General features: G+C 38.7%; 2 protein-coding genes across 6 annotated transcripts in view; one reads left to right on the plus strand and one right to left on the minus strand.

Annotated features, from left to right (window-relative positions):
- Positions 1–1,576: 1,576 nt before the first annotated feature.
- On the minus strand, positions 1,577–20,316 carry LOC124258950 (40S ribosomal protein S18). Of its 2 annotated transcripts, none has more exons than XM_046693018.1 (5): positions 20,214–20,316; positions 19,751–19,852; positions 18,402–18,488; positions 16,684–16,877; positions 1,577–1,700 (listed from the first exon to the last, which is right to left on the minus strand). In XM_046693018.1, exons 1-5 carry the CDS (start codon positions 20,217–20,219, stop codon positions 1,622–1,624), a joined length of 468 nt encoding a protein of 155 aa, XP_046548974.1. In that variant the 5' UTR covers positions 20,220–20,316; the 3' UTR covers positions 1,577–1,621. The 2 variants fall into 2 exon arrangements, with proteins under 2 accessions (XP_046548974.1, XP_046548975.1); XM_046693019.1 differs by lacking the exon at positions 1,577–1,700 and adding an exon at positions 4,806–4,927.
- LOC124258945 (vacuolar protein sorting-associated protein 52 homolog) overlaps positions 20,258–21,307 on the plus strand; it is a 37,833-nt gene continuing 36,783 nt past the window's right edge. For all 4 annotated transcript variants that reach the window (XM_046693007.1, XM_046693008.1, XM_046693009.1 and 1 more), the window contains exon 1: positions 20,258–20,362. In XM_046693007.1, coding sequence (XP_046548963.1) covers positions 20,297–20,362 — 66 coding nt within the window. In that variant the 5' untranslated portion in view covers positions 20,258–20,296. The remainder of the gene's footprint in view (positions 20,363–21,307) is intronic.

Raw genomic sequence — 21,307 nt, forward strand, 5'->3', positions numbered from 1 at the left:
AAGATGAAACTGTGTTTTGCACCAGTTCAAACTTGGTCATTTATATGGTTTATTTTATCAGCCACATGATGGTAGGGAAGAAATAAACATCTGGAAGCACATTATGTGTAGGCTGGGCTTTTTTATATAAAAGTTCAGCTGGTTTACAATAAAAGTGCCTAAATTCCATTGGAGGTTGTCAGAAGTTGATTTTAATCTTTCCTATTATCTTAACTAAGACTATCTATTGCAATGATGAAACTTAAGTTCTTAAAGATCACATATACCCATTTCCAACTGTTTCAATATCAATTCTAACAATGATAAACAATAAATGAAACCCCAGAGATTAAAACTACTCATTTCGACCTTTAATTGACTTAAATCGACCTTTTGACAACAAAAGTGCAGATTCTCATGCTGTTTTGAAAAGGTGTTTGTATTTCACTGACTGAATCACTGAGTTTGGTTCGCGCCGCTTCTCAATATTCAGCCATATGAGGAAAATGGCTTGTGAGTGCGATGCAGAATTCATCTACAGCCCCTGTTTTTAGGGAACTAAATTAACTTGAGTTACAGGGAAGGGATAGCTTTAGTAACTTTATGTTGTGATGAAGTGATGACGTGTTATTGTTTTGAGATTTGAAAGGATGCAGTCAAATGCTGGGCTCAAAGTCAACATGACCAATATTCCATTGTTCACGCCTACTGAACAATACATTTAGAAGATTCAGCAATATTCTAACTAGATGTTATCAATTAAACAAGTTTGCAAAAGACAATCCGGTGATTTGGTTTTGGTTGGTTGTTTAACACCGTGCTCAGCAATATTCCAGCCTATATGGTGGTGGTCTGTAACAATCGAAAGTCTGGACCAACAATCCAGTGATCAACAATCCAGTGAGCAACAGCATGTGCAGTTGGGATCGGACATGTGCAATAAGTCAGCAAGCCTGACCACCTGATCCCGTTAGTCACCTCTTATGACAAACATGGGTTGCTGAAGACCAATTTAAACCGGATCGTCACGGTGTGCTTCTCTTATGACAAGCATGGGTTGCTGAGAAGACCAATTCTAACCTGGATCATTCAGGGTGTAAGCCAATTACACAAGCATGGGTTACTGAAGACCAATTGATCTTAAGGTAGCCTCTTCAACAAGCATGGGTTATTTAACCTGGACCTTCAGGGGGTAGCCTCTTATGACAAGCATGGGTGGGCTGAAGACCAATTTAACCTGGGTTGACAAGACAGTGATTGATATTATGAGCACAATCTATTTTCAAGCTTGCGTTGCTCTAATGACCAGCATGGGTTTCTTGACAAATCCTCACAAATAGTATTCCGCGGAGTGAGTTTACATGCCACTCAGCAATATTCCAGCTATATGGCAGCGGTCTGTAAATAATCGGCGTCTGGACCGACAATCCAGTGATCAACAGCATCAGCATCGATCTGCACAAGTCGGAACCGAATGGCGTGTCAGCCAAATCAGCAAGCCTGACCACCCGATCATGTCGCCTCTTACAAGCATGTGTTACTGAAGATCAATATTCTAAGCGACCTTCACGGACAAATAGTATTCAAAATGGAGAATGAGTTTTTCTTGTTTATTTTGACATTTTACAGAGCTCTTGGAATTTTACTTCTTCTTTGCCACACCAACGGTTCTTCCACGACGTCCTGTGAGATCTTTTGTGTGCTGACCTCTTACTCTCAAACTGAAACAAACAAATGTATCATAATTACTGGAAGCGAAATACACATTGGAAATAGAAAACCTACACAAATATGTCCTGTAAGACTTTCAATCTGTGTTGCATTCAGAGGAAAACTTTAGCAAATTAGCAATAAGCTGCCATGGTTTTCACATGAAAACTAAATTACATAATGCACAAGAATACATCCCCCAGAGGGTAGGTTCATCATAGCAGCTTATGATACCACATATTCTCTTACATGAAATGAAAGTTAAATTTAAGTGTCGTGGTCATTCAAACAAAGTCAAAGTTGTCAAGTGAAACACATTCCAGCAAGGACTCACTTAGGTTATATAGTAATAAATGAGGAGGTCAGTTTCGCCCGCTTTTAGCAACATTCCAGCAATATCCACGTCAGAGGACAACAGAAATGGGCCTTACACATTAAACGCCGCTTTTAGCAACATTCCAGCAATATCACGTCAGGGGACAACAGAAATGGGCCTTACACATTAAGCGCTTTTAGCAACATTCCAGCAATATCCGTCCAGGGAACAACAGAAATGGGCTTTGCATACACATTATACGCTTTTAGCAACATTCCAGCAATATCAACGTCAGGGGACACCAGAAATGGGCCTTACACATTGTTCTCATGTGGGGGAATCAAAACCAAAGTGTTCAGTGTGATGAGTGGATACCACCCCGTGTTAATAATAATGTCCACTCCTATGACACTTAGACATGGAATGTTCAAGCATACCCATAAAAGCTGCCAAGGGCTTTAACATTATCGGCCAAGTATGAATGAGTTGGGAGCGGAATTGTCAAAGGTAGTGTTTATGTATGTAGATTTACTTATCTATACTGAATACACTCTGTCGTGTCGGTGTCTGCATAACGCAACGATCCTTCTTTCAAAGGATTAACCCGGCAATACATTGATTGATTGCCCATTATTGGCTAACTAAATTACTGTTTTTTAAAGAAAGGCGGACATTATGCAATTAGTTGCCAGGTGTGCTATCTTGGGTGACCAATGAGACTATACACCAATACCTGAAAAGATTTATCACTTTTCAGTATATTAAACTGTTAAAAGACACATCATTTGGAACAGTTTTGTGGATATTGATGGATACATTCCTCGAACGAGGTAATGGCCTGATATTGTTCCTATAACTTTAATCTGTTTTAATGTTAATATTTGCATTTTGTTTTTATTCATTTGTCGTAGCATTCAACAGAATCATTGTTTTCGCCGTGAAGTGTAATGAGACAGACAACATACACTAGGGTGTGTGTGCGAATTATGATTCACATTAGCAAACTAAAATGTCTAGATATTACAGTTCTGTTATAAATTCACTATAAGTATCAGCAGATCGTCTGCTTTTTATTTCGTTTCAAAATGTATACAAGTATGATAATAAACTAATTAGGATTATAAGACCAAATATAAAGACGCACATTGACTAGTATCTACATACTGGTGAGTGGACATTAACCATGTGAATGTAGCAAGAAATTAATCACAGCAGTATTGTGACTTGACCCCCACCTCGCTTCCGTGGAAGAAATCGTTATGTTATAAGTTGTGTCATGCAAAATCCGTTTGGTTATGATTCCAATACATATTTAACTTCACGAGTAGAAAGTAGTTTTGATTTTCTAACTTGATGAAAACAAACTATAATCTCATTAATTCTAACAGACTTCACGATTTTCAAAAATGGCGTAAGCCCTGTCGGGAACATCCGCCAGTGTGAGGATAAATGCTATTTAGGTTTGTTTTCACCGAGGTTACAAAATCAAAACTACTTTCTACTGGTAGTAAAATATGTATTTTATTGATGGCCAATAGGATTTTGCATGACATAGCGTATAACATAACAATTTCTCTGGCAGCCAGGTGGGTGTCAATATAATACTACTTACAATATTATTGTTAGCCGACTCAACCTCACTTCCGAGGAAGAAATCGTTATGTTACAAGTTGTGTCATAGAAAATCTTTATGGTCATCAATCATATACATATTTTACTACAACTAGTAAGTAGTTTTGATTCTTTAACTTCCGTGAAGCGATCTGAACACAAGTAAGATATCGTTTCAGGCTTCCACAACACTTCGCCGCTCACTCACAAACATAACCCATTTAGCACGAACTGCGCGGGTCCTGTGGAAATCTGTGCATGGTGACATTCACCATCGCCTGACCCCTAGGAGCAATTGGCGTCAAAGCAACGATCACGGCATGTCGCCGTTGATGTCGAGAAATCATCAAAATGATGAGCGTGCTACACACTTTCTATACAACTAACTGAAAATCGTTCCTCATATGACGTCACTGCAGTGCTCTGGCGACAGAGTTACGTAACCTGTCTGTGGTTTGGTTGGCGGGCGAGAGGGAAGCAGGCGACTTTTTGGCCACTCTTAATCACTCGGTATTAATTAACCACAAGTTTTTAAAGAACAAATTTGGTGTTCCGCATAAGACTAACCACAAATCTTTCATATGTAATGGTTAAAAGAGTAACAAAAAACAAAGTTTAGTGGTTCTTTAAACTCTGTCGCCTGTTATGACAAGCATGGATGGTTGAAGACCAATTCTAACCTGGATCTTCACGGGTGTCGCCTCTTACTACAAGCATGGGTTGCTGAAGACCAATTCTAACCTGGATCTTCAGGGTTCGACAAGACAGTGATTGATATCATGAGCACAGTCTATTTCATCAGGGTTCTTGCAATGTTCCTCGTCACCGAGTCTGATTCCTATCCATCAAGTTGCCTCTAATGACCAGCATGGGTTTCTTGGGAGCAAATCCTCACAAATAGTATTTGAGTGAGTGACTTTAGTTTTACGTCACTCAAATATTCCAGCTATATGGTGGCGGTCTGTAAATAATCGCGTCTGGACCCGACAATCCAGTCATCAACAGCATGATCATCGATCTGCACAAGTCGGAACCGATGACATGTGTCAACCAAGTCAGCGAGCCTGACCACCTGATCATGACAGTTGCCTCTTACGACAAGCATGTGTTACTGAAGATCAAAATTCTAACCCGGACCTTCACGGGTACAAATAGTATTCAAAATAGAGAATGTACAAAACCACAAGCATTGAGTTTTTCTTGTTTATTTTGACATTTACAGAGCTGCGGAGATTTTACTTCTTCTTTGCCACACCAACGGTTCTTCCACGACGTCCTGTGGTCTTTGTGTGCTGACCTCTCACTCTCAAACTGAAACAGACAAATGTATCACTTAATGACTGGAAACGAACATACACATTGAAATAGAAAACCTACACAAATGTCCTTGTAAGACTTTCAGGTACCAGTTGCATTCAGAGTGAGTGAGTGAGTGAGTGAGTTTAGTTTTACGCCGCTTTTAGCAATATTCCAGCAATATCACGGCGGGGGACACCAGAAATAGACTTAACACATTGTGCCCATGTGGGGAATCGAACCCGGGTTTTCGACATGACAAGCGAACGCCTTAACCACTAGGCTACCCCACCGGCCCTGTTGCATTCAGAGAAAAACTAAATTACATAAGCTGCTCAGTTCGGCGAGTGAAAGATTGAAATCACAGGACGTCATCCACCCAGAGGGTAGGTTCATCATAGCAGCTAATGATACCACATATTCTCTTACATGAAATAAAAGTTAAATTTAAGTGTCGTGTCATTCAAACAAAGTCAAAGTTGTCAGTGAAACACATTCCAGCAAGGACTCACTTAGGTTATAGTAATAAATGAGGTGGTCAGTTATACGCCACTTTTAGCAACATTCCAGCAATATCACGTCAGGGGACACCAGAAATGGGCGTTACACATTATACGCTGCTTTTAGCAACATTCCAGCAATATCACATCAGGGGACACCAGAAATGGGCTTTACACATTATACGCCGCTTTTAGCAACATTCCAGCAATATCACGTCAGGGGACACCAGAAATGGGCTTTACACATTATGCGCCGCTTTTAGCAACATTCCAGCAATATCACATCAGGGGACACCAGAAATGGGCTTTACACATTGTTCTCATGTGGGGGAATCAAAACCAAAGTGTTCAGTGTGATGAGCGGATCTTTAACCACTAGGCTACCCCACCACCCTGTGTTCATAATAATATCCACTCCTATGACACTTACAGATATGGAACGTTCAAGCAAACCCATAAAAGCCATCAAGGGCTTTAACATTATGACCAAGTACCAAAAATATGACATTCGAGATCCCTGATGTACATAAACCACACATGACAAAAAATTCCAATTGTTCATAAGACCATTTTAACCTTTCTATCCTGATACGATAGTTACAGAAATCTTTTTTACACAGAATCATCAACGGAGTAGGTTTAAATATGGCTTGTCCTTTAGAGAGATCTTGCCAATTATCACATTGAAACATGCATGAATGAATGAGTTGGGTTTTACACCGCTTTTAGCAATGTTCCAGCAATATCACAAGCAGGGGACACCTGAAATGGGCTTCACACATTGTACCCATGTGAGGACTTGAACCCGGGCCTTTGGCGTGATGAGTGAACACTTTAACCACTAGGCTACCCCATCGCCCCCTGGAATGAATGAATGGTGGTTCTCAAATAGTCATAGGCTACGAGGCAATAGCACTAAGTGCCACAGTGAAATTCACAGCTGATCAGATATAAACCAAAAGATCACAGCCTGAGGGATGCAATGCAGTGATTTGTGACACATTACACGACTGGGTCAACTGAGGCTAGTGTTGGATTTGGTCATAACAAACAGTACATAATGAAATCAAAGGTTAAAAATGCTGCTCAGTTCGGCGAGTGAAAGATTGAAATCACAGAATGTCATCCACCCAGAGGGTAGGTTCATCATGGCAGCATAATACTGTGTAAACTGGGCTAAATCCACCATCAATCCATTCATCTCACTTCAGGACATTATCAAATATCTAGACTACTGTGACTACACATACCCACAATATACAGGACAATAATCAATAATTTCTACATTGTGGTAAAAGATATCCTTGCATAGAGTTATGCACCCCTAGAGACGAGGCACGGAAAGAACAGTCAGGGAAAATATCAGGTAAATAATAATCTACACATCACCAGAATCTAAAACCATATCGAATATATCCATAAGGGATCAGTGAAGAGTTTCATGTGAAAATGATAGATATAGTGCTCCACAGAGCAAGGATTGGGACTTTTTCACATCCTAGGGGTACCCGACACAACAGCCATGACAAGTATACACTGTTCACGGCTGGTTCCTACATGCAGCTCCGACTCATGCATGTTTTGTGTTGTTGTCTGTGCGTCTTATCTTATCATTCTCCGGATTTGATATGTTGAACAGTGTGCGAGCTACAATGATTACACGATTTCTATCCAGAAACTGTTTGTTGTAAGAGATACTGATGCCACAATCAACATTATCCTAAACACAATAATGAAACTATCTCCCGAACAGTTATATATTTCGATGTGACATTCAGAAATACCCTTACTGCCCGACATGATTACTTTAAACAATGGCTCTTGTGCAAAGGAGTTTTTTTAATTCACCGATGGCTGCTCAGTTCGGCGAGTGAAAGATTGAAATCACAGAATGTCATCCACCCAGAGGGTAGGTTCATCACTGCAGCATAATACTGTGAAAGTTGTGAACTAAATCCACCATCAATCCATTGAACATTCACTTTGTCATTACACTATCCACAGATCTAGTCTACAGCTGACTTCACATACCAAAATATACAGGACAAGTATCAACATTTTGTACACTGTGTGAAAAGATAGACATACCACAATCAAACTTATCCAAAATTATACAATGAAAATATCTCCCAAATAGTTATATATTTCGATATGGAGCATTCAGAAATGACTTTCCGGCAAACACATGATTACTGTAAACAACAGTTTCAGTGGGGAGACTTTTCCAAATTTACATTAACAAGGCTGCTCAGTTCGGCGAGTGAAACATTGAAATCACAGAATGTCATCCACCCAGAGGGTAGGTTCATCATGGCAGCATAATACTGTGTAAACTGAGCTAAATCCACCATCAATCCATTCATCTCACTTCAGGACATTATCAAATATCTAGACTGACTTCACATACTCAAAATATACAGGACAATAATTTCTACATTGTATATCCTTGCATAGAGTTATGCGCCCCTAGAGACGAGTCACGGAAAAAGAGCAGTCAGGGAAAATATTGGGTAAATAATCTACACATCACCAGAATCTAAAACCATATCGAATATATTCATAAGGGATCAGTGAAGAGTTTCATGTGGAAAATGATAGATATAGTGCTCCACAGAGCAAGGATTGGGACTTTATCACATCTTAGGGGTACCCAACACAGCCATGAAAAGTATACACCATCCATGGCAGGTTCTGACATGCCGTTCTGACTCAACGCATGTTTTGTGTTCTTGTCCGTGCGTCTCATCTTATCACTCTCCCTGATTTGATATGTTGAACAGTGTGCGAGCTACAATGATTACCCAATTGAGTTTTGCCATCCAGAAACTGTTCGTGGTAAAAGATACTGATGCCACATTCAAAATTATCCTAAACACAATAATGAAATCATCTCCCAAACAGTTATACATTTCGATGTGACATTCAGAAATACCCTTACCGCCAGACATGATCACTTTAAACAATGGCTATTGTGCAAATGAGTTTCTTTAAATCACAGATAGCTGCTCAGTTCGGCGAGTGAAAGATTGAAATCACAGAATGTCATCCACCCAGAGGGTAGGTTCATCACTGCAGCGCAATACTGTGAACTATTTGTGAACTAAATCCACCATAAATCCATTGAACATTCACTTTATGTCCTTACACTAACCACAGATCTAGTCTACAGCTGACTTCACATACCAAAATATACAGGCAAAGGTTCAACATTTTGTACACTGTGTGAAAAGATAAACATACCACAATCAAACTTATCCAAAATAATACAATGAAAATATCTCAAAAATAGTTATATATTTCGATATGGAGCATTCAGAAATGACTTTCCAGCAAACACATGATTACTGTAAACAACAGTTTCAGTGGGGAGACTTTTCCAAATTTACATTAACAAGGCTGCTCAGTTCGGCGAGTGAAACATTGAAATCACAGAATGTCATCCACCCAGAGGGTAGGTTCATCATGGCAGCATAATCCTCTGTAAACTGAGCTAAATCCACCATCAATCCATTCATCTCACTTCATGAAATTATCAAAGATCTAGACTGTGACTTCATATCCTCAAAATATACAGGACAATAATCAATAATTTCTACATTGTATATCCTTGCATAGAGTTATGCACCCCTAGAGACGAGTCACGGAAAAAGAGCAGTCAGGGAAAATATCGTGTAAATAATCTACACATCACCAGAATCTAAAACCATATTGAATATATTCATAAGGGATCAGTGAAGAGTTTCATGTGAAAATGATAGATATAGTGCTCCACAGAGCAAGGATTGGGACTTTATCACATCTTAGGGGTACCCAACACAGCCATGAAAAGTATACACCATCCATGGCAGGTTCTGACATGCCGTTCTGACTCAACGCATGTTTTGTGTTCTTGTCCGTGCGTCTCATCTTATCACTCTCCCTGATTTGATATGTTGAACAGTGTGCGATCTGCAATGATTACCCAATTGAGTTTTGCCATCCAGAAACTGTTCGTGGTAAAAGATACTGATGCCACATTCAAAATTATCCTAAACACAATAATGAAATCATCTCCCAAACAGTTATACATTTCGATGTGACATTCAGAAATACCCTTACCGCCAGACATGATCACTTTAAACAATGGCTATTGTGCAAATGAGTTTCTTTAAATCACAGATAGCTGCTCAGTTCGGCGAGTGAAAGATTGAAATCACAGAATGTCATCCACCCAGAGGGTAGGTTCATCACTGCAGCGCAATACTGTGAACTATTTGTGAACTAAATCCACCATAAATCCATTGAACATTCACTTTATGTCCTTACACTAACCACAGATCTAGTCTACAGCTGACTTCACATACCAAAATATACAGTCAAAGGTTCAACATTTTGTACACTGTGTGAAAAGATAAACATACCACAATCAAACTTATCCAAAATAATACAATGAAAATATCTCCCAAATAGTTATATATTTCGATATGGAGCATTCAGAAATGACTTTCCAGCAAACACATGATTACTGTAAACAACAGTTTCAGTGGGGAGACTTTTCCAAATTTACATTAACAAGGCTGCTCAGTTCGGCGAGTGAAACATTGAAATCACAGAATGTCATCCACCCAGAGGGTAGGTTCATCATGGCAGCATAATACTCTGTAAACTGAGCTAAATCCACCATCAATCCATTCATCTCACTTCATGAAATTATCAAAGATCTAGACTGTGACTTCACATCCTCAAAATATACAGGACAATAATCAATAATTTCTACATTGTATATCCTTGCATAGAGTTATGCACCCCTAGAGACGAGTCACGGAAAAAGAGCAGTCAGGGAAAATATCGTGTAAATAATCTACACATCACCAGAATCTAAAACCATATTGAATATATTCATAAGGGATCAGTGAAGAGTTTCATGTGAAAATGATAGATATAGTGCTCCAGAGAGCAAGGATTGGGACTTTTTCACATCCTAGGGGTACCCAACACAGCCATGACAAGTATACACCATCCATGGCAGGTTCTGACATGCCGTTCTGACTCAACACGTTTCGTGTTCTTGTCTGTGCATCTCATCTGATCATTCTCCCTGATTCAATATGTTGAACAGTGTGCGAGCTACAATGATTACCCAATTGTGTTTTGCCATCCAGAAACTGTTCGTGGTAAAAGATACTGACGCCACAATCAAATTTTTTGTAAACACAATGTAATCATCTCCCAAACAGTTATACATTTCGATGTGACATTCAGAAATACCCTTACCACCACACATCAGGGCTCCAGATAAAGGCCGACGTATCGGCGTATGTACGGCTAAAAGATATGCACAATACGATAGGAAATAATTTAGGAAACGTAGCAGAAACGTACCACAGCAATGGTGTACGGTCTTAGAATCATTTACAGACGTATTTATCTGAAACAGTATTGTTTTATTGTTTATTGACCTGTTTACACAAGACTAGCAATGTTGTGGTGCATATATGAAATGAAACAAGCTTACTGATACGCCATTAAATTCTATTCAGTACTCAAAATGTACTCTTAAGTTTTTCCAGTACTCCTGTATTGAAAAAAATAAGGAGTACATACTCGTGATGTTGAAAAGTTATCTGGAGCCCCGAGACATGATTACTTTAAACAATGGCTATTGTGCAAAGGAGTTTTTTTTAATTCACAGATGGCTGCTCAGTTCGGCGAGTGAAAGATTGAAATCACAGAATGTCATCCACCCAGAGGGTAGGTTCATCACTGCAGCTCAATACTGTGAACTAGTTGTGAACTAAATCCACCATAAATCCATTGAACATTCACTTTATGTCATTACACTATCCACAGATCTAGTCTACAGCTGACTTCACATACCAAAATATACAGGACAAGTATCAACATTTTGTACACTGTGTGAAAAGATACATACCACAATCAAACTTATCCAAAATTATACAATGAAAAATCTCCCAAATAGTTATATATTTCTATATTCCTTTCCGGCTAACACATGATTACTGCAAACAGTTTCAGTGTGGGGACTTTTCCAAATTTACATTAACAAGGCTGCTCAGTTCGGCGAGTGAAAGATTGAAATCACAGAATGTCATCCACCCAGAGGGTAGGTTCATCATGGCAGCATAATACTGAGCTAAATCCACCATCAATCCATTGAACATTCACCTTATGTCGTTATCAAAAGTTTATCGCGCGACTTCACATATCCAAAATATACATGACGAGAATCAACAATTTTAACATGATGAAAGACAGTGATGGCACAATCAAAATTATCTCTAAACACAACCATCTCCCAAACAGTGTTAAATATATTTTTACAAGATATATTCAGAAATAAATATATTGTTGGCTATATGATTAGTTTAAACAGAAACAGTTCTAGTGTGAATGACTTTACAATAGCAAGGCTGCTCAGTTCGGCGAGTGAAAGATTGAAATCACAGAATGTCATCCACCCAGAGGGTAGGTTCATCATTACAGCCCAGTACTGTGTGAACTATTGCAAAACTCCATCCACAAAATGTACATGTTCCCCTCTTAAGTAAAAACGATCTTGTCATTTGCAAACTACTATGCCCTAGTTGATTAACTGAAATCAATGAATATAAAAAATTCCGAGTGAGTAGTTTTATGCCACACTCAGCAATATTCCAGCTATATGGCAGCGGTCTGTAAATAATAGAGTCTGGACCAGACATTCCAGTGATCAACATCATGAGCATCAATATGCGTAATTGGGAACCGATGACGTGCCAACCAAGTCAGCGTCTTTTTATTCAAGTTAAATGAGTGTTTAGTTTAACGCCGCACTCAGCAATATGCCAGCTATATGGCGGCGGTCTGTAAATAATCAAGTCTGGACCAGACCACCCACTGATCAACAACATGAACATCAATATGCGTAATTGGGAACCGATGACATGTGTCAACCAAGTCAGCGAGTCTGACTACCCGATCCAGTTAGTCGCTTCTTACGACAAGCATGGGTTACTGACGATCGATTCTAACCCGGACCTTCATGGGTTGAACATTTCTGAGACAATAGCAGGCACAAGTCCAATTTCCTTCAGGAATTAAAAAAAGCGAAAGTATCATTGAAAAATATAGACGTTTGTCACAGAAAACATTAAAGACAACCTGGTCAAAACTGCACTGGCTTGTTCTTACCACTTAACAGATTATGTGTTTGTTATTGTATTAAGATCAAATCACAAATCACCCCCTCAAGAGAATTTCCTCAATCCTGAAGTCCTATCATCAAATATGCAAAAGGTTGCAGTTCATGTGAATGCAGTAGGATCAGTTTTGAGTAAAATTCCAGATTAAAACAAGGACTAAACCTGAACATGCAAGTGTAAGTAACAAATTTTCTAATTATTTCTCAAACAGCTGCTCAGTTCGGCGAGTGAAAGATTGAAATCACAGGATGTCATCCACCCAGAGGGTAGGTTCATCATGGCAGCACAATACTGTGGAAACTATTTGAAAACTTAACAAGCAACTTATTAGCAGCAAAGTATTATCTGCTTGTTATAAACTGAAATAATGACCATTTCATGACAACGACGGCCTCAAGTTTCTTATGTTGCCCTCAAAAACACAGATCAACATTTTGTAGTAAGATGTGGGAGAAGAAACCCATCATAAATAACATTCTACTTGAAGATCTTAGACATCCACATACAAATTATACCAAACTTCAAAGACATTAACACTCAACATCGCTTGTAACACCAATCTCAAAGTAAAGTATCAAAACCTGATTCACATAACATTTGCAACAGGCAGCAGTTCAGACCATCCCTTATGTGTTTGCAGCACAAAACAGATCAGTTTGTGAGCGACATTTCTAAACAAATTTTTATCACTAAACCTGAATATGCAAGTATTACTAAGCAAAACATTTTCAAAATATTTCACAAACAGCTGCTCAGTTCGGCGAGTGAAAGATTGAAATCACAGGATGTCATCCACCCATAGGGTAGGTTCATCATGGCAGCATGGGAATAGCTATCTTAATGATATATAGACAAAGTCAGCCCAACATAGGGAAAGCCTGAAGATGGCGATAGATCAGTCTTATTCTTATGTGACTACAGAAAATTTACAATGTTACCTCATGTACAAGATCATTTTTCCTAAAATACCATCTGATTAATGAAAATATACATTTGTGAAAGTTGAGACTGCAAAAAAGATAAGGCCGTGGTACTGTGACATTTCCGGTATAGTAAACTGTTTAAAACCTTCATCCACCAAATGAACGATGAAGGGAATAACAAGACAATAAATATAAGAAAAACAACCAAATCAGCGGCCAAGTATTATCTCCTGGTTGATCAACTGTAGGTATGACCATTTCCATGGTGATCGGTTCCTTACATTAACCTCAAGGACACACTGATCAAGGTTTTATATAAAGATGTCAAAACAAATCGCAAATATGTTTGAACATCCATAATATCCACGCCCAAATTATCCCCAACTTCAAAGACAATAACAGGCAACATTGCTTGGAAGTCACATCAATCTCAACAAGCCAAAGTAACAAGTCCTAAATCACAAAACATGCAATAGGTAGTAGTTGAGACCTTCCCGCATGTGTAAGCTGCAGCATGCAAGTAACATTCCTGAACAAATTGACAACACTAACCCTGAATACGCAAGTATTACTCAGTAACAAGTTTTTTAATCAGCTGCTCAGTTCGGCAAGTGAAAGATTGAAATCACAGAATGTCATCCACCCAGAGGGTAGGTTCATCATGGCAGCCATAACATAAATCACGTAAAATGTGTTCGGAACAAATTCAATTCTGTACTAACAAGTCAGACTAGAGATTCATAACTGAACTACCTTTGATCTTAATAGCGGCCTGCTTATTTTACCCCTTTTTAGTCTTTGATCTATATTGAGTAACTCAATGTCTGATTTAAAACTCACCGTCGCTGTAGCTATGACATTTTCTATTCGGCAGTCCAACAGGAATGAAATATTAACGGTATCCAATTTCTGAGTTCAATTTTATTAAACTTAAACTAACAAATAACTTAAAGGATTACTTAATGCCTGTACGAAGTGATTCAATAAGGGGATATAGACATTTTTGTCAGTAAGATCTACAGGTAGAGAACTTTGCTAGTTTGTGTTGTCTGTTGACCTCTGCTCAGTTCGGCGAGTGAAAGATTGAAATCACAGAATGTCATCCACCCAGAGGGTATGTTCATCATGGCAGAGAAAAGCTAAACAATTGACATGTAAATTATTATCAGAAGACTAGTCCTATCAGAGCAATCATAAGGTCAATCCATGAACATTCTTAAATGGTGGCCACCTAAATCAGCGTCTTTTTATTCATGTTAGATGAGTGTGTTTAGTTTTACACCGCACTCAGCAATATTCCAGCTATACGGCGGTGGTCTGTAAATAACGAATCTGGACCAGACCACCCACTGATCAACAACATGAGCATCGATCTGCGCAATTGGGAACCGATGACATGTGTCAACCTAGTCAGCGAGCCTGACCACCCGATCCCGTTAGTCGCCTCTTATGACAAGCATGGGTTACTGAAGATTCTAACCCGGACCTTCACGGGTCTGTTCATGTTAAAAGTTTTCCTTCACAATACCTTGAATTTACAATAACGCTAATTGCAGGGATCCTTAGCCCTTACATCTACAGTAGATCTGATCTGAGGTGAGGTGAGGTGAGGTGAAATTGGGTTTAACATCGTGCTTGAGAATATTTCGCTCATATGACGACGTGCATGCGTGTGTATGTGCGGCTGCTTGTACTAGCCCAGACTTAAGCTGGTTTTATAGTGCTAGCTCACTGAGATACCATGCTGCAGTGAAGCATGAATACCCCACTCAGACACATTATGCTGACTCCGAGCAGACCAGTCCATGTTGTACCCATTAATGCCGAGCGCCAGGCAGGGACCAACAAGTATCATATTTTAACGTCTTTTGGTATGACGCGGTCGGGGATCGAACCCGCGACCTTCCGCTCTCCGGGCGGACGCTCTTACCACTACACCACGGAGGCGGTCCTGATCTGATCTAAAAGTAGCAGATCAGAACTGTCATTTCAGTGTTCTATTGTATGATCTTCATTTCACAAGTCACATTCACTCTTCACAGGTGTAATAAGATAACTTTCAACAACAGTCTTCAACTGTTCGACTTTTACAACACTCAGCACTATTCCACCTACCAATGCTGACAATATTCTGTAAATAATCAAGTCTTGACAAGGCAATACAGTGATCAACATAATGAGCATCAACACATAAATACAAGTACTACCACTGGTAAAAAGGTCATTGATTCAATAAGAGAAATACTAGCTCAAATTGATAACCCATACGTATATACCTGTAGATACAAATAAAATCACACCTTGAGGAAATACTTGCTATAATGTATCTCTGCTCAGTTCGGCGAGTGAAAGATTGAAATCACAGAATATCATCCACCCAGAGGGTATGTTCATCACTGCAGAGATACATTATATTAGGCTTATATACTACAACTCATTACAAAATTCAGAAAGCAGTACTGAAAACAATTACACGTCATTTCCAAATTTCAAATACGAACTTTGAAACTGATTCAGTCACCATGCCTACAAACACTGACTTACTGCAAAAATGTATTGTCAAGCAAAGATCAGTTTTCAGAAGATTTTAGTCAAAACATATAAAAAACTGACTGCAGGTGAACAGCAGCCCCTTGAAGCATGGGGATACTTAAAAGACCTCACCACAGAAACTAAACCAGTTTGGACATCCACACAAGGGGCTTAACCCCTGAATATTCACACAAAGTCAAATTGAGTCACTTCCTATGAAATGTCTGGGTGTATCTGGGACCAATTCTACACAAAATCCTCTGGAGGGAAATAACTATCTGAACATTTTCAAGTGAGTGAGTTGGGTTTAACGCCGCTTTTAGCAATATTCCAGCAATATCACGGCGGGGGACACCAGAAATGGGCTTCACACATTGTACCCATGTGGGGAATCGAACCCTGTCCTTCGGCGTGACGAGTGAATGCTTTAACCACTAGGCTACCCCACCGCCCTGAACATTTTTAAGAGACCTAGTGGGGACCACACGCCTGGGGTACAGGGGACCTATTCTGCCAGGAATCTTACAATGGAAATGACCACCTAACATTTTCAAGAAACTTATTTCAGTCTTCTCTTATGAAAAGCCTGTGGTATGGGGGCGTTATCTTGAACAGAGACAGGTCCAGCAACTCACCCCCAGTAGTGACGGAGTCCTCGGTGGTTCCTGATCTTCTTCAGCCTCTCCAAATCCTCACGGAGTTTGTTGTCAAGCATGTTGGCCAGCACCTGGTTGAACTTGCCATCCTTCACATCCTTCTGTCTGTTGAGAAACCAGTCTGGGATCTTGTACTGACGGGGGTTCGTCATCACTGTGATCACCCTGTCCACCTACAACAGCCACATGTTAAAGTCTACAAGTCATGAATGTGGAGGACTGCACAGGCTGTAAATAAATGAATTCAACACCAATAAATCAATTTCTAGCATGACCACGAGAAAGTATTTATGTTTACAAATTTCAGGATTATAAATGAAAGTAAATCAATAAAATAGTACCATTCATACGTGTAGGTACAAATAAAATCAGACTTTTAGGAAAGACTTGCTATAATGTATCTCTGCTCAGTTCGGCGAGTGAAAGATTGAAATCACAGAATATCATCCACCCAGAGGGTATGTTCATCACTGCAGAGATACATTATAATAGGCTTATATACTACGACTCATTACAAAATTCAGAATGAGTGAGTTTGATTTTAATAATAATAATGATAATAATAATAATAATAGTTCATTCATAAAGCGCATATTTCCATGCACAATGCATGCTCAAAGCGCTGATGTCAGGATGAAAAGGCTTTTTGGAAAAGGTGGGTCTTTAGCGATGTTCGAAAGGTTGAAAGTTCTGTCATTTTTCTCAAATGTTGTGGGAGTTGATTCCAGTTTTACGCCGCTTTTAGCAATATTCCAGCAATATCACGGCGGGGGGACACCAGAAATGGCCTTTACACATTGTACCCATGTGTGGAATCGAACATAGATCTTCAACATGACGAGCGAATGCTTTAACTGCTAGACTACCCCAACGCCCTCAATCTGGGACAAAACTTCCAGGGATCCTGGTCCAGCTAAGAGGGGCAACTCTGCAGAGCAATTATTGTCACCTAAGTCTACTTGGATACACTTGCCACAAATAAGTTCAATGGAGGTTGCCACCAGTGGTGGTCCGATTAACTGTAATAATCAAAGATTGGTTGAAGTGCCTAAACGATCAAGGAATCGATCATGTTTTCTCAATCCAACACAAACAATTTTGGAATACTTGTTTCCATTAACAATATTTTTCACATGGTTGATTTTGTGTTACATTTCACAAGTACTCCAAGCTCGTTCCAAGTCATGATTGAATTTATCCTAAAGACTCCAGGAAATTTATGTTCCTAACCTACAAGTCATCATTTAAAGATGTGAAAATTGCAAAAAAGAAAACCAAAAGAACCACCTGTTTTTTCTTTATTTTTTTGTGCATTAACAAACAAAACCAGGAAAATTTGATACATGACGCAAACAAATTATTTTTGTGATTGATCAGTTGTAATGAACCAATTATCAATTATGAGAATTTAACCAATTACCAATAATACTTACCGGGTACCACAAATAAGTTTAATGCAGATTTAATTTTAAAGATGAAATTAAGAGCTACTCAGTTCGGCGAGTGAAAGATTGAAATCACTGTTCTTCATCCACCCAAGAGGGTATATTCATCATTGTAGCTCTTCAATTTAACAGTTAATACAGGAGTATCACAAAACATTTGGTCCTGCTTGTTCCTCCACTCAACACAAGTGAAACTAGAGTGTCATGTTATTTATACTATTATCTAAACCATGAGAACTGGTGTGACCTTACCTCCTCATCTGAAAGCTCTCCTGCACGTTTAGTGAGGTCGATATTTGCCTTCTTCAACACAACGTTGGAGAATCTACGACCCATACCCTGGAATAAAATAATTTAATTTTTAAAAAACGTAGCCAAACATTGTCTCTGGATCAACAATGTTCAAGAAGGACGAGCAACAAGCATCTATCTCTAAATTTTGATTTCATCAGGACAATACAATATAACAGCAGGCTATATATCACCAGCAAGTGAAGGTAATGACCAAACTAGGGACCATCGGTACTTACAGTACTTTTGCTACCTGGGAAAGAGTTCCTTCCGTTCCCCCAACTCTAAACCTAACTTAAATTTTGGACATTTTGTCAGTTTGTGAGTTCTCTAGTAATTGTTGTGTTAAGTTTTGTTAATAATTTTAGTATATTTATAAATATTATTTGGGATGGGGGAATGGGAGGAACTCGTACCCATTAAAATAACACATTCTACTATTAAAATAACACATTCTACTATTAAAATAATGGTAAATATAATAACACTGTGACTGAAATGGAACTCTTGCTTATTGTGGCTTCTCATCCTAACGCAGGTACCCATTCTGGGAGACAATAATCTTACTGAAATGGTACAATAATCTTTTAAAAATACCTATTCACTGGTGGAAATAACTTTAAAATTGCTAGTGTACTCTGGTACAGTGGCACATGTAAAATCAATTTTTCTACTAGACTGGCCGTTTTCTTTTTGATTTTTTAAATAAACAACATAATTAACATTCGAATATCAACTGGACACTGGTACAGTGTGATATACAAATTTGCTTGCCCGACAGAAAAAAACACTGGACTCGGGCGTCGGGCAATACATTGCAAGTCAAAGCTACGCTGAAGGGGTCTTCAGCTACTACAGATATGTACCCCAAACAAGGTCAAAATACAGAAATGTGCCCAGTGCCCTAAGTAAACAGGGGATGAGTCCATACACCTGAACTCAAAACCGAAAATGTATGTAGTTGTTCCTGTTAAACTGATTGCGAGTGGTATTGTGCATCACGAAATATTTGTTAATGTTACTGTTTATGCTAGTTTCATTTTTAACTCTATCAAATGCCAGTATGACAGTTCTGAACAACAAAAGTACTCGTCTGGATTCTGGTTTTGACACGGGAAGTCCTGTAGTAACCCTGCCGAAAACGACCCCTACAGCCCAAGTTACTCCCAATTTATTCCCGACCTGATAAATACATAATCAACAACATGACATGTTACGACATTATTATGGCTACGACTGAATTAAATATTTTGTCCAGTAACAATGCATACATTCAAAAGATGATTTACACGGGAAATGAAATTACATACCTTAATTGCTGTAAGGGCGAACATAATTTTTGTTCGTCCATCAATGTTTGTGTTCATCACACGCAAGATGTGCTGGAACTTCTCGGGTATAACCAGTGACCCCTGGAAAGACAAGTCCGTTTCTTTTACATACCAAATGAAGTGCATTAATATAGCACATCATCTTGTAATGTGGCTCGATGTTGAAAGGGCAGTGGTTCATAAATACGGACAAACAGGACTGGTAACAACTTCCCAAATCATAAAGATCAAGCCTTGTGAAATAACAGACGAACAGAAATGCAACTACCCATCGAATAACATGTTAGAAATGTTATCGAAATAACTTTATATTGATTGAAATTGAGTCGAATATAACAAGACAACATGTCAATGTTTGCTTCTGGTGGGTTTAATGTGTCAGAAATATCACAGATTTCCCTGGATGAGTGGATTATGATCTGCAGTCGCTTCCACAACTCACCGACATGTTGGAGGTTTAGCGGAAAAGGAAGTACAAGGGGGATAACTGTGTAGGACGAGTGTGACAACTTCCGCCTTCTCAAAATGTCGGCAGTCGTAGCAGATGACACGAAGACCAGCGATGGTATTATTGGCATTGGAGAAGAAGTGGTAATCTCAGTTTTAATTAGTATACAACAACATTTGTTTAGACAAATCTAAAATAGTTCTTCTTATCTCATCGTTGCTTGCCCATAATAAAGTAAAGGCATTTTTCGGCGATAGTGGACACTTATATCTACATTACAAATATAAACAAGTTCACCCTATGCTACATGACTACATAGTGTATACAGTTGCGAGTTACCCAGCTACCTTAAAACACAACAACCAAAAATATAGGCCCAAACATACCGTTAGACTGTCTCAGACCACTCTATGGACGAATTAAGCAGCTGGTCAGTGGAACAAGTATACATAGACCCGGTTGTATCAAACTTTAATGAAGCATTAACGTGCCATTAAACGTTCATTAACTAATGTATCATTAAATTCTGTTGTACTTTCGTTTTAATGACATCGTGTTGTCATTAAACACATTTCAACGATAAGAATGAGCAAAATTGTGAAAATACATCATATAAGGACTTTATACAATTATAGCTTCAGAATACACGTAATAAATGTGTCATTTGACAACTTCGCAAGCAAGATAATGCACATTTAGTTCAGTCAATGCTAATTTGCTGTTAGTGTCACCTGCCTTTCATAAAAAAATGAACTGTTGGCATTTGGTTACGGTATATTATCATAAAATGATAAGCCTGGCAACAAAGATATTTAGTAAACATCAAGTCAAATTGGGCAACTTCTTACTCTTCATTTATCATATTGTTTACCTTAATGCCAAGTTTACAATATTATGTAAAAAGCTACAGTTATAACAATATGACAAGGAAGTAAACAATGCTGATGCATTTACGTTGGTACAAAGAATATTAAGTTGTTATCTATAAGACTTTCATGTCTTGGTATACATTTGTTTGGACTGACATGCTGCAATATGATAGTTGCTGCATCATCACATTTCTTTCATTATGTAGCACAGTGACTTGT

The sequence above is a fragment of the Haliotis rubra genome, unplaced genomic scaffold (genome assembly GCF_003918875.1).
Source record: "Haliotis rubra isolate DU_JTF1 unplaced genomic scaffold, ASM391887v1 Scf703, whole genome shotgun sequence".
Classification (NCBI taxonomy): Eukaryota; Metazoa; Mollusca; class Gastropoda; order Lepetellida; family Haliotidae; genus Haliotis; species Haliotis rubra.